This window comes from Astyanax mexicanus, chromosome 15 (assembly GCF_023375975.1).
Source record: "Astyanax mexicanus isolate ESR-SI-001 chromosome 15, AstMex3_surface, whole genome shotgun sequence".
Classification (NCBI taxonomy): Eukaryota; Metazoa; Chordata; class Actinopteri; order Characiformes; family Acestrorhamphidae; genus Astyanax; species Astyanax mexicanus.
This window is the reverse complement of record NC_064422.1, coordinates 20243755-20259230: the sequence shown is the minus strand read 5'-3', so window position 1 is coordinate 20259230 and position 15476 is coordinate 20243755. Positions and strand designations below refer to the sequence as shown.

The following is a 15476-nucleotide window of genomic DNA, read 5'->3' as shown; positions in this document are numbered from 1 at the left end:
TTTGTACCCTTAGTGCAGTTTGATTGAGCAGGTGTGAACACAGTAATCGCAAACGGGCCAAGACCAGCTATTGAGGGTGGTTTTGGTCCGGTCCCAAACGAACTCTGGACAATTCGCTTGTGGTGAGAATGTGATCCGGTCTCGATTCGACCCTGCTATCAAACATACTCCTTTTATTTAAGTTAAACTGCTGATATATATAATCTGATATATAAGCCAGATAACAATAATTACTACTGCTATGAACAAACGCTGTCTCTGCTTACCATGCTAAGCAGTTTCGCACAGAATGCTGCATGTGCTGCGTTTACTACATTTTAGCGTTCTGTGTTCAGTGTTAAAGCAGCTTTACACTGCACAGATATATGTGCTGGAAAACAGAATCTTGTCGCTATATTTACTTTCTTGCTCCCGCAACAAACAGCTCTGACCAATCAGAGAACACAGCGTGCTCGTGTAGTTTATTGGTGAGAATTTTGGTGTGTTTAGGTTTATCTCTGTGTGAAACCAAACCAAACAGAAGGAGAAAACACTCCCAGTAAACAAACTCATCAACTCACTCGGACCAAAGAAACAAACTACAGGTGTGAAAACGCCCTTTGACACTTTGACACTGGATCAGTTAAGGTCATGGTCTTTACACCTGCTTTCTTTAGTCCCACATATTCCCATAACTCCAGCACAACTAGTCTTGTAGACAAGACCACAAAAGCTAAGCCACGACCAAAACTTTTGGTCCAATTCCAAATGAGGTTGTGTCCAAGATCCAAACAAGACAACTCATTTATGGTCTTGAGACAAGTCTTGCATGTCCCTCACTGGATCACTCTTGGGCTTGTAGGACACTGGCAGACAAAAACAAAACGAGGACCTGCTCTAAGAAATGTGGCTTATGAATAAAACTAAAGCATTTTTTTTACTTTGTGCTCATATTGACAATTTATTAGGTCCTGTACAATGTAAATGCTGTTTATCTTATTGTTATGGGCACCTATAAGTCACTGCATCACATCTGATCCATGGATGGGGCAATTTTTCATTAGAGGAGCACCTAATGGGGCACCCTTTTTCTATTGGAAGGGCAGAAGGGCACTCATAAATGGGCACTTATCAAGACATAGTACACATTTGTTTTGCCCTAGAAGGCCCATCATAATTTATTGCACTTTGTCTCTATTTTGTTCGCTACAGTGGGTGTTTTTATAAACCATAGGAGCACCAAGGAGGGTGGGTGCACCAGTGTTAGATTTGATCCGGTTGGAGTCTAGTCTAATCTAGACAGACACAAGAGATCTGCAAGTTCTAAAGGTATCTCCATGTTACTGCCTGTTACTGCAGATAGCAGTATGTGCTAAGAATTATTAGAATGTACCAAAGCTTAGATAAATGCACATAGCCTGGGTTTCATTCCAGACACATTTAAACAGACTTTTTTCTGTCCTCATAACAATAAGAGCCTAGAACCTGGCTGTATATTGAATTAGGGGCATAGAGATAATAACACAAAATTCAGAGATGGCTCTTTTTTGGCATTTAAAGAATATTCTGCCATTTGGCTCACTTTTGTAGCCTTGGCATTGGAGGAAAAGGGCATGGAGCGGTATTGATTTTTCAGGTCAAAGTAATTACTGAGATTTTTTTTTTGTCTTTGTCTGCATAGTGAATAATGTCCTACAGTTTTTGTTGATATTTTTTTGTCAGTTTGGTGGTTGCTACGTGTTTACTATGCACCAGCTGTCTTATCCTGGTCGTTGCAAGGGAGTTCCATACTATGGGATTCCATGTAGTCTTACTGTATGTGTTCCTAGGTAAATGTTATGTTATACAAGCTATTCACCAGGGCAGTTGTAGTGATGTTGTTAGGTGGTTGCTGTGATATTACTATGTTGTTTGTTGCTAGTTGGTATGGTGGCTGCTACGGTATTTCAGTTGATTGCTAAGGTATACCAGGTGGTTACTATGTTGGTTGCTATGCTATTTCAGGTGGTTGTTGGTGCTTTGTGATGCATTACCATAATCATTTAAATTTGATTAAAATCATATATATATACATATTTTATTTAGCATTGCCAAAAAGAGAAAAGGTTTTAATTACTGATATGTTTTTAATTATTGATTTTGATCTAACAATATGAAGAATGCACATTATGATTATGCTTTGATTCAGTTTGCTACCTTTTTGTCAGTTTTTAACTGTATAAATGGTTCCATCAATACATGTATACATATACATATACATATATTTTTCTATTCCTTAAATCTACTAAATGGCAGAGACTTGCAAAAATTATCCACTAGACCTGTAACTTCAAAAAATATATAGTGTTTATGTATATGCTAGGGCCGGGCGATATGGATCAAAACTAATATATTTAATATAATATATTTATATGTTTTTCTCTGAATGGTGAAATACAATATACATATGTATGTATATTTTCATCCCATAATGTAAAAAACAAAAATCCACTTTTGAGATAAAGCTACATGTTTGTATTTGTATGGGCACTTTTATCATTCAGTGCTATATGCTGTATATTGGAGTAGCCTAGTAGTTTTAGCAGCATATTATAATGTCAACAACTAAAAGGCAAATCAAATTACACTGATTAATGACACCAAATTACACAGGTTTTGGTTGTTGTTTAAGTGGTTGCTAATGTGTTCCATGTGGTTGCTTTGGTGTTGATTCTTGAGTGTTGTAATATTGTAAATGTGATTTTTTGTGGTTGTTTGGGTAGATGCTAGAGCGTTTGAAATGTTATTCTACTCTGGGGGTTGTTGCGCTGTTAGTACAATGCACAAAACAATTGCATAATGCAAACAGTTTTTTTTTTTGTTCTTTTAATGGTTTTAATATGATTCTTGGTGGTTCCTAGGTAGATTGCTGTGATACTTCAGCTGGTTGCTAAGGCATTCCAGATGTTATTAATGTGGTGTTTAAAGACAGGCATGAGCAGCAAGCATTACTACACTGTTGCTACACTCTTTGGTGCACAAAGTACAGATATATCCGCCTCCTCTATGTTTACAACTCTTATGGTAATGCCCCTTCCCAAAATCAATTATCTCTCATTGTTTTAGATGACGGGGGACATGGAATTTTATGATGTTAGATGGCTTGTTTTTTCATATATGAATAAATGAATTAGTAAGAAAGATTAAGTATTATTTGGGGGCTCGTCCGGGATGATTTTGGTTTATAAGCTGGTGTTGGGTTGCTGTTGGTGACAGGGTAAGAAACCTGGAAATATGTCTTTTTATACCTCATTCTTCACATAAAAGAAAACTGTATATAAACAACTATGCAGCAAAAACAAAAGCCAACCTACACTGACATTGACCCTTATATACAATATACTGTGAGTTGGAGGAGTACTTGAATTGAGACATTTATGATTCGAGTGGCTTTTGTTCCATACTCTGCCCTAATCTCCCTCCCGGCCTCTTCTCCTAAGAGCCGCTGTTTGATACTGAGCTCCATTGTTATTCTTCAAAAGACTTTGAGCAGAAATCCATAAGGAGCTACTGTCTGTCAGAAGCACATGATCTATAAAAGGCAATGGACCAATGATCGTCCCGCCGCACTGCCCTACGATCCACCTAGCCATCTTTCACTGACGTTCTCCGAGCCAAGGTCAGCGTTTGGAAGCTGCGGGGTTAAACGGCATGCGGCGGACAGTCCCGCTCCTCGCGAACACCCATCGACTTGGAGTGATGATCTAGGAGAGCCCTGGGGGCCGAGAGAGCAGTGTGCCAATTCATCAGACACTGTCAGATTTTTCCTCCTCACGCCAAACTTTTGCCGCTATTGTGACAAATGAAACTGAGGACTTGATGGATGGGTGACCTGGACACCGACTCAGAGGAACTAAAAAGAGAGTGGCTCATGAAGCTCAAAAAACAAGCTAAATGTTTTTTTCTTTATTGTGTCTTTCTTTGACTGTCTTGTACGGCTAAAGCTTTCAGTACCCTAAAAAAAAAGTTGTATTGGACTGTTTATCTCAGATTTTTCCTTTTTTTTTTGCTCACATTAAATGACATTATCATGCACTAGTCATACACAACAGATTGCTGTTTCTGTTGTTGGTACTTACGCTAACTTGGTAACACTTTACTTGGACGGTCCATTTTATGGCCTTGTTGATGCTCAACTGACATTCAACTAACACTGAATTGAATGTCCATTAAATTGAACTTAAACCTATGTTGAATGTAAATGATTCAAAATAGAACCTAACCCTACACCTAACCCTAACCTTAACCATTAATCAACCATAAAATCGAACCCTACACCTAACCCTTAACCTAAGCCAAAAATCTAACCCTAAACCCAATCTTAAAATATTAAGATTAGAGTTTGGGTTAGAGTTAAATGTAGGGTTATATTCAATAGAGAATCATTTACTTTCACCTTTTAGTTCATTTGCATTTAATAGACATGTAGTTGAATGTTAGTTGAATGTCAGTTGAGCATCAGTGTGGCCATTAAATGGACCATCCAAGTAAAGTGTTACCAAATTTTCAATTCCTGTTGTGAATTATCATCACTACTTAAAGAACTTGGTGGGTTGAGTGCACGGTTGGTTGAGTGTAGAGTCGACTCACTGAGTGAATCGTTTCGCAGATTGAGCAGAAAGTTACTTTGAATGAGACTTTAAAGAGAGCTTATTATTGTGTGTTTTCCACAGTGGATCAATCACAGATCCTTAATGAAAAGTGATGACACTGCAATGTTCATCTGGAAATGGTAGGATATCTTTCTAGCTCTTTCGTGCACTATCTATGGTTTATGCTGGAGCCAATTGGGTTAAGGTACCGGTACTTAATAAATGGGGTAATGTACAGTTTTTAATGACTAAGCATTGAGATACTTTTCTAGAATTTGAGCCTGTCCCTCAGACACTACTCAATCCTCTCTCCAACTGTTGAATCTAACTGGCAAAAAAAATCTGCAGAGACTTAGCATTGTGGCTAAAATCAATGCAAAAGTCACAGCTGCATAAGGTTTAGAATGTTGTAGCCTAGCATAGTGGATAACAATACAACCTTTTGATAACAGACTAGGATTTGACTGCCCGGATGAACAAAAGCACACCACACTACAAGAACCTTGATTCTCCTTCCTCATGGCAGAACAGGGCTCAATTTCATGGTTCAGTAAGCCAATCAACCTTGGGCAAAAGTCCTAACCCTGTCTTTGCATACCTGATGAATTTGTTTAATTGTATGTACCTTTGGGTGGATCGGTCATCCTCTAGATCTTAACCAATGGGCAGCGTCTGACTTCAGAGCTGCTCTTCACAGAATACTTGAAAGTGATGTACCTGCTCTTAATCTAGTAGTGACAATGAAACCTCCAGTAACAGCAATTTGCCTATGTAGAAGTTGGTTAAAAGTGGGCTGGAGGTCAGAAACTGACCCACTATACATGATGCTGAGGGAAACTAAACCCCGCCTCTTAACAAAAAGAACACAGCCTTCATCTTGTTTCATTTTCAAGGAACTGAAAACGTTTGATGCGTGGTCAGAAATTAATACCATATTTTTCACACTACTAGGTGCACTTAAATACTTAAATTTTTACAATATCACTTATAATTCAGTGCGCCTCATATATACATTTTATCAGTCAGGTTCTTAGAAGCAGTAAAGCCACTCTGCTGAAGTGCAGCGTTATACAGGAGTTTCAGTTTAGCTCTCCAGCAGTATTAACATTAGCTGCTAATCAAAGTGCTAGCTCTTTGGCCGTTCAGAGGTGAGTATTATCGGCCTGTAGCCTGCTGCTAACTCCAGCTAGCACTGCTGGATTCACAGTAGCATTAGCCGCTAACCACGCTGAGTGCTAGCTCTTTTGCTTTTTAGAGGTGAGTATATCAGACTGTAGCTTGCATGTTTACCAGGATAAAACAAGCTACTTGGGACAAACTGCTACCTAATATTGCCTTGGCTTACCGTAACACTCAGGGTTTCTCAGTGTACCGTTGTCGGATGGCGCTAGCAGTTAGCTGCTAATGCTAATGCTCCAGCTTTAGAGGAAATCTTCAGATCTAAGCGTACTGTAAATAAACAAAAGCCTATTTTTCAACCAAATAAACAGTTTTCAGGAGAGAAATCTGCATAGATTACATCCAGCACTCGTTTTACTTGTCTGAAATGTATGAAATGTTTTTTTTTTTGTTGTAAGAATTGGCAACACCCCTGTTCCTACTACTAGTTTCTAGTTACTAGAGTCGCAGAAAATGTACCTTATAATCCGGTGCGCCTTTCTGTTTAAAAATAGACCAAAAAAAATTTGACATTTCTTAATAATGCACCTTATCATCCGGTGCGCCTTATAGTGCAAAAAATATATAAAGTCATTTCACTTCATTTTTATCATAGTGTTTTCATATTTAACTGAGGAAAAGCTTAAGTTATCCATCCTGTTGTGGTAAAACATCACAGTAAATTAAAATAATTTTAAACAATGTCGTCGCTGTGGACAGTTTAAAATGGCTGCAGTTGTACATCAACAAAAATCCTCCACCCTGTAATGCAGCTTACCCTACTAGAGAAAACAAATGCTTAGAAATACTTATAGGAATAAAAAGTGATTTGGTTAGAAAAATATGATCTTTGAATTGTATGAAGTCTTAGAAATATGGTAAAAAGTTTTAATAATGATTTTTTTTAAGTGTGAAAAGGCACAATATTCTGATAATGCAGAAAAAAAAAGAGTTGTATATTTACACATGCTAACGTACACAATGCTAGTTTCGTTAGGCAATCTAAGCAATTAGCAGAATGTAAAAGCAATTTGCTAGGTCACTTCCGCTGTGAGAAATTGCTTTATGTCTTCCATAGCTCATAGCCGTACTTTAATAAAGCAAACAGCAATAAAAGCCAGGGGAGAGATTGCTGCTCATGGCGTTTTCCAGGCTTTGGATCCGAGATTTGTCTCTGTTTTTGGAAGCAGCGCTGCTGTACCTCAATAAAAGAAAATCCTTGTGTCTGCAATTTGTCTTTAGATTTTTTTTTTCACTTTACATTTGCTTTGGCTGTAACTCAGTAAGAAAATGAGAGGGTTTTTTATATCAGAGTGTCGGTATGCAGCAGGTTTCTGCCAGTGCCTTTCATGTATGTAATCAAGAAACCCCTCGTGGGCAGGAATCACCGAGGAGTTGGATGAAAATTATGTGCTAGATAAATGAAATTTTAAGGCCGGGGGCAAGTGTGTCTCTAAGACTTGGTGTTGATGGTCACAGTAGCCCGGCATGCCAGAGAAGGCAAAAAGCTACAGTAAAGAATGGATAACATCCACAGAAAAATATAACTTAGGGTTTTTTTTAACTTGTGCACTTTTTTGTTCAGTTAAATCAGACTGTTTTACGTTCACCACTGGTGCAATTCTTTTGGAAAGGTGTGTATACAGAAGCTGTACTCAGAAAAAAAACAAACCAACTGCACCAAGACCCACTAGAACAGTTTTTTTCACTGTGTCTATGGGATCCAGCGACTTCCGGTGGTGTATAATGACATCTCATTTGTCCTGTGTGTGCATACCAACTCTGCTTACGTCAGGGAAACATGGAGACACCCTTGTTCACTTAGAATTAGGCTCCCTAAGTAGTGTACAATATAAAAAAAACTAGAAAACTAAGCATTGAGCTACGGAAATGCTGTGCGCGCTCCACACAGTTTTTAATGCACAGATTTACAACATTGTTAGCAATACTGTTTTAACAATAATGTTTTATGACAAGATTTTTTTTGTAAGAATACAGTTTACGTGTTCGTCTACATGTTTTGAATTTCGCCATAGGCGGAACTGGCCAAAAATAGGGGGCGGCCGAAAATAGGGGACCACACGTTACATCTATAAACAAATGCCATCTATGTTGTTGCTTTATGTTACATTGTACAGAATTATCCATTAGACCTTCTTCCTGTATTTACTTTCTTGCTCCCAACCCAGACAGATCAAACAGATCAACAAGAGAAAATAACTTTTTCATGTAGTTTGTCATGATGCATTGTGGTTCACTTAACACTGTTCTAAACTATTGTTTTGAGCCCACAAAATATTTAAGAGTTACCGAAATAATAAAATACTGTCTTATTAAATACAGTTTTGCTGGGTGTTGTTGGTTAGCTAGCCGGCTGGACTGTGGTTAGCTTAGCATAGCTTGCTTTAGCTCAGCATTAACTTAGCTTAGTCTAGCCTGGCTGTCAGACGGCATTAGCCGAGGTCATATTCTTTTCCTTTTTTCCACAAAAGACGAGCCAGTGCGTGCCGTGGCTCAGCGCTAGCCTGTGCTAAGCTAATGCTGCTTCTAGTGCCGCTGGAGGTGATGATTCAAAACTGTCCTGTGTATACACGCCATTACTCGGCAACACGTCGGCAGAGTGATACAGATTTAGTGTGAGAAGGCAAAGCCCCAAATTAATTTCTTCTCCAGAGAAACAGGCAATCAGCTTTGTTGGTTTGCGGAGCGCGGTGGGAAAGTAATGACAGGACGCTGACGATTTTAAACCCATCCCCCCCCCACCCCACACCTGATGATTTAAGAACGTATCACTCCCCCCGGGGGGCGCAGATACTACGTTTGCATACACCCCAAAAAGTATGGGGTGCGCTCCTGCTGGTGAAGATGGTGAATAACGCTTTACTATAGAACCAGCACCACTAAACTAAATAAACACAAAAACACATAATCCCCACCTACCCGAATATCCGTTACAACATAAACATCTGAGAATGCTGGGTGCTCCCAAGTACCCACCCCCTCCCCAACCTCAGCACCACCACCACCCTGTTAATCCCACCCATGAGATAAAATGTCACTTCTGCCTTCAGCAGAGTAAGTGTAAACAAAGTGCTCATAGTTCATTTTTCCATTCTCATTACCTTTAAGCGATATGCCAGGCCCACAGGGCACGCGTTCCTGAATTACATGTCTTAGCCTGAGAGCTAACAAGACAGCTACTTACATCATACATGTGCTGCATTCAAATGAGCCGTTCCTGATTGTTAATCTGCGTCATTATTATGTGCCGTAGATTAAGCCTCATTATTCTCTGTTTCTAGAGGTGATTTCACACAGAGCTTAATCTTCTGAATCAGATCGTTCATGTCAAATGCACAGACATATGCAGTATCGTAATGCTGAGAGGTGCGTATTGATTTATTTTATGTGGATCTCTTTAACGAGTTAAACGTAATCTAATTAAACTCCGCGCTTGATCCGTTTAAAAAGACTTAAGGCTTACTATCCCCACACGTGACCGCCAAGCCATTGTAAACCGTATTGTGGTTTATTTCTGCAGTGAATTGTGTTCTCCCTGCTGTGAACACGCCTCTTTGGGTTTGAGTGGCATGCTAATGAGCCGTAGACACGGATTAGGCCTACTTTGTTGGTTTGAGTCATTTCCACAACCCAGCGCTTGGTCAGAACACACACTGGGTATTATGAATCACCCATGCTAGTCCTCATCAATTCACAACACCAACCCAAAACAAGAAAAATAGCTTATAAAATAGCTTCTGAACTCTTTTCACATCAAGATTGTTTTTTTCTCAATAATAAATAAATAAATAAATAGGAGGATTTACTTAATGATTTCTTCAGAAGCTGGTTTTAACCGACTGTGTTCTAATCGGCTTTGGAAACTCTCAACAACCCACTGGTTGGGCTTGCTGGGGTATTTTTTTTTTAGAGAGCTGGGTTTGTGACTGTATTGCTACAAAACTATCCATCGCCATTATTTTTCTATTTAACATGAAGCTCTTTTAGGTTTGTATTTACAGACTGTAGTCTTTCTGCTTCTCTGCATACTGTATTATCCTCCTTTTAACCCCGTTCTTCAGTGGTCAGGACCCCACAGAGCAGCTGTTATTGGGTGGTGGGTAGTGCTTGGCGACTATGGCCTAAAAAAAAAAAATCTCTAATTTTTGATTATACTCCCTTATAAAAAAACAAACTACAGATGAAAAAAAAAAATGAAGAAAAAAAAACTAGGTTTACCTGTTAAAAAAAAAGAAAAAACAATTATATATCACACACTGACACACTGACAGACATTATACTTCAGAATGCTGGTTTATGACTGAGAATTGAGAAATAACGCTCTAAACGAGTCAGAAGAAACTTTGAAGGAGAGATTATTATTGTTTTCCACAATTAATCACGGATCCTCAACAGAGATCGATGACGTGGTAGATTTTACTTATTTGAGTTAGATGCAGAGTTATGTAGATTTAACTGCATTTAATAGACATGCAGTTGAATGATTACCAAAACACCTAAGAACCAGTTGTTCCAGTTTATATCCCAGTTTTTATAATATTGGTGTTGTTCTCCAATTTCTGTTAAGTCTAGCCTCAATCTGACTCTAAGAAACCAGATCTAGGATTTGCTATAGCTGGAACACTATACAGTGTTTTGGATTGTGAAATCCTGATACAGTACCCGGTGTTTATCACACAGCGCTTAGCACGCTTTTATCAAGCTGAGCTCACTAATGTGGCACAGCCAGGAGGCAGAAGTGTCAGTCCTTGGCATCCCAGACTGCTTTCGCTCTTTTGCAATTAGACCGGCTGTCATGTCACAGAGAAGAAAAGACGAGAGAACAATGGGATGCAGGCGCAACTAAAACAGAGGAAGGAGCAAGTTAACGAAGGGCAGCGGTTTTGTGAGCGAGCCTCCAGTTTTGCAGGCTAGAACAGGCTACGTTTTCCCAGACATCCAGAGGGACATAGGCTTTCTTTGAAGTGCAAGGTTTTATAGTCTGGTTTCCATGGTGATTTTGGTTTAAAAAATACGCCCTTGCATAAAAGAGCACAGCTTGCGTTGCTCAATCACAACCCCAAATGCAGAGTACTTACAGTTAATTTTCCTAGAAAACGAGACGTCACTTTATTTATAACCAGCTAACAAGAGAATCACAAATACTACATGGAGAAAATTACCCTGTAGATGTGTTTTGATGTTGAACTTCATGACGAGAAATTATTTCTATGGTTGTTAGTTGTAAACAGGAATTGCATTAATATCATTGTATAAAGTATTGGGGATATTACAACATAAACAACCTAAATGAATATATGCACTGTAATTGGAGATAATGGTCTATAAACAACCAAAATAAACCCTGGTATATGATAAAATAGAAGATATTATGTCCATGAGCAACCGTAATACAGACATCTATCTACTGGAATCAGAGATAGATATTAGAGATATTAACTTTAGTATACATTCCCATACACTGGAAGATATTAGTGCATAAACAACTGAAATAAACACAATAAAAGAAGCTATTGGTCCATAAACAACCCCACTCAACAACAGAATAGGAGATATTAGTCCATAAACAATCTCATTAAACATTTTTATATACGATAGAATAGCAGACAGTCAATAAACGCTTCTAAAATGTAAGAGATATAAGATGATTACAGTCGTAAAAAATAAAAAAAAACAATATTATAATACACAGTTAGCATTACAACTATTAGCTTGTGAACAAACTTAACAAACACTCCTAGGCATGAGAACAGGAGTTATTATTCCATAAACAACCTCAAGAAACAATCCTATACACTAAAATAAGAGACATTTGTCAAGTATCTACTTCATTAAACACTTCTATACACTAGAAAATGAGATGTAAGTCAATAAACAACATTATAAACATTCCTCTATAGTAGAATAGGAGATATTAGTACCTATATAGTCCCATAAACATGCTACAATAATAGTTAATCCTCAATAATCCCTTCTATGTATGAGAATGAGATATTAGTCTATAAACACCCCCATAAGCCCTCCTGTACAGTAGAAAATGAGAAATTAGTTCATAAATATCATCAATAAAAACTCCTATGTACTGGAATGTGAGATATTAGTCCAAACACAACACCATAAGCCATCCTGTACAGTAGAATATGATATATTACTCCATAAATATAATCAATAAACACTCCTATGTACTGGAATATGATATATTAATCCATAAACACCCCCATAAGCACCTCTATACAGTAGAAAATGAAATATTAGTCCATAATCACCCCCAAAGGCACCTCTATACTGTTTAATATGAGATATTAATATATAAACACCCCCATAAGCCCTCCTGTACAGTAGAATGAGATATTAATCCATAAATATCATCAGTAAACACTTGTATGCACTAAAATATATAGGAGATATTATTCCATAAACACCCCATAGGTCCTCCAGTACAGCAGAATAAGAGATATTAGTCCATAAATATCATCAGTTAACACTCCTATGCACTGGAATATGAGATATTAGTCCAAAAATACTCCCTATACACACTCCTGTACATAAGAATAAGAGATATTAGTCCATAAATATAATCAATCAATAAACACTCCTAGGCACTGGAATATGAGATATTAGTACATAAACACCATCATAAGCACCCGTGTACAGTACAGTATAAGATATACGTCCATAAATATCAATAAATACTCCTATGTACTGGAATATGAGGTATGAGTCCATAAACACCCCCATAAGCACTACTGTACAGTAGAATGAGATATTAGTCCATAAACATCCCCATAAGTCCTCCTGTACTGTAGAATGAGGTAATAGTCCATAAACAACCCCAATAAACACTGTTGTGTACTAGAATAGTGTGCAAAATATAGTCAGGTAATGAAATATAAAGAAACCGCTATGAAATAACTAACCTGTCTGTGTGTCTCTTGCAGTTAGCCACATGGGACTCGGTACATGGCCTCAACGGGAGCTTAAAGGAGAGCCGGATTGAGAACGGCATGCAGGGAGTGACAGTAAAAGTGGTGACACTGCTGGTGAGAGACTCATTTTTATTATTTATGTCATGTCTGTTTGTTTGGCTTGGCTGAGAGAATGGAAGCTAATTCTGTCCAAATAAATAAATCTTTCCTCCTCGATTCTGATTAAAAACTTTCGTCAGCTTTTGAACATGACAGAAAGATGGTTGGCATAATTGTCCTCTGTTTGCGCAAGATGTTTGGCGTAATTATGAAGCACGAAAGCTGGCAGGAAAGAGATGAAGCACAGTAAAATGAACATTGTCTTCTCTCCAAAGGAGGATCCGTTTGTCATGGTGGCGGAGAACATTCTCGGGCAGCCCAAGAAGTACAAAGGATTCTCCATTGACGTGCTGGACGCCTTGGCCAAGATGCTGGGATTCAAATATGACATCTACCAGGTGGCAGACAGCAAGTACGGCTCGCAGCTTTCCAACGGCTCGTGGAACGGAATGATCGGAGAACTGATCAACAAGGCGAGTTCTTCAGGCTGACTTCACTGTAAATGCTTCAATGGATGCCCTCCAGTCTTTTACACTTTGCTTTATGAAGTGCAAGAGCAAACGTGAAATTAGCCATGAACGAGCGTAGCGTTCTGGTACCCCACTGTTTGTTCTTGTACACATTATGAAACGTCAATTAGCCATGTAGAGAATACGTCTGTAGGGTTCCAGACCTCAATTTGGCATGGAAATCACTGAGGGCAATTAGAAATTCATGCTTAACGTAGCTGATGCTCCTTCTGTCTAATTAATTAGGAATCCTTTAACTGAGACAGGCCTCCCCGGTGAAGCCAGGACTGCCGCTTGATGTCCCGGTAGACCTAAAGACACGTCCTCTCATCTGACTGGCGCAATCTATTTCTGTTTCCACAGAGGGCCGATCTGGCTGTGTCGGCCATCACCATCACACCTGAGCGGGAAAACGTGGTGGACTTCAGCAAGCGCTACATGGACTATTCTGTGGGAATCCTGATGCGTAAGCCTGAGGAGAAAATCAACATCTTCTCGCTGTTTGCGCCCTTCGACCTTGCCGTCTGGGCCTGCATCGCCGCAGCCATACCTGTGGTTGGAGTCCTGATCTTCCTGCTGACCCGGATGCAGTCCCTACGGTCCCAGAACCCTCCGGGACCTCACCAGTCTCCATCCATGTCCAGTACCTTACACAGCGCTATATGGATTGTGTACGGCGCCTTTGTGCAGCAAGGTAAGTTAGTTCGTTAACACTTTATTTAAAATGTACCTACATTGGGGCTTCATAACATATCCATAAGCACTGAATAATGTATTTATAAAGCAGTAATTTAAGATTTAAAGGAGAACTCCGGTGTGAAATGGACTTTAGGTGTATTAAAACGTGATAAAAAGAGCATTGATTTGCAGAAAATGAGAAATGGCTGAAATAACAAAAAAGACCTCAAATAATGCAAGGAAAAAAAGTTCATACTCATAAAGTTTTAAGAGTTCAAAATCAATATTTGGTGGAATAACCCTGTTTTTAAATCAGAGTTTTCATGCATCTTGGCATGTTCTCCTCCACCAGTCTTACACACTGCTTTTGGATAACTTTATGCCACTCCTGGTGCAAAAATTCAGGCAGTTCAGCTTGGTTTGATGGCTTGTGATCATCCATCTTCCTCTTGATTATCCAGAGGTTTTTAATTTGGTAAAATCAAAGAAACTCATCACTTTTAAGTGGTCTATTATTAGTAGTACAATCTAATTTATTTCATTCAAAGTCTTATGTCATGTTGCAAGTACTGGCATAAGCTTTTCATAAATATTAATTTCATTAATTAATAATCATGAATATGATATGAAGCCCCTATGTAGGTAGCTTTCAAATCAAGAGTTTTTGTTTCATAAAATGTAATTTACTTGTAATGGATTAAGCTATCCATACATATTTATTCATTGATTTATACATACTGTATTTTATTCAGTGCTTATGAATGTATTAAGAAGCCCTGAGTAGGTATCCTTCATGTAAAGTGTTAACGTTAGGGTTTCTATTTTATTTGACTTTCTAAGGGACCTTTGTCAGTGTGTCCCAAGACCTGAGATGTTGGGATGCTTAGGGTGTGATTACAGCTCTGCCAGGCAATTTAATCTGCTTAAAATGCTTTCCTAAAGGATTCCCTCTTCTTTAAAATGACTATGGTACTTAAACACAAAGGTCAAGAGAAGTTTCGATAAGTGCCTCACTTTCCATGTTCATTAAGCATAAGTTTCATTAAGTTTCTTAATTATAATGGATGCAATATCCCTGCTGTTTACTTTGCAGCTTGCCAATATTTGCAGTGACGCTGTAGTTCGTACTTCAAAAGCATGCAGTGCAGCGGATGATGCACCCAGGTTGATGCGTATAGCGTTCCAGCTCTAAGTGATGCATCACACTGTGGACACACGTGTGGAGCGGTCTGATGACGTTTAATGCATGTTAACTGCACGGCAGCGTGCTGGAGGTGCCTTTGAGTGGAGAAAGATAGGGAGTGCTGGGTTCGATCCAAGCAAGGCGAAATGCAGCAAAAGAACCAGCTCAGCAAAGTACGGCGTGACGCTCCAGATGCATCTATTACTGTCTGGCACGCGGCCGCCGAGTGCTTTTATGCCAAACAGCCAGTGATTAAATCAGGGGAGGCGCTGTCCCATTAGTCCTTAGCTTG

At 38.8% G+C, this 15476-nt stretch overlaps 1 protein-coding gene across 1 annotated transcript in view; it reads left to right on the top strand.

The window, feature by feature from the left end:
* The window catches only part of grid1b (glutamate receptor, ionotropic, delta 1b), a 566616-nt gene that overhangs the window by 519046 nt on the left and 32094 nt on the right, over nt 1-15476 (top strand). Inside the window, exons 9-11 of the mRNA XM_022669150.2 lie at nt 12728-12829; nt 13090-13287; nt 13687-14017. Coding sequence (XP_022524871.2) covers nt 12728-12829; nt 13090-13287; nt 13687-14017 — 631 coding nt within the window. The remainder of the gene's footprint in view (nt 1-12727; nt 12830-13089; nt 13288-13686; nt 14018-15476) is intronic.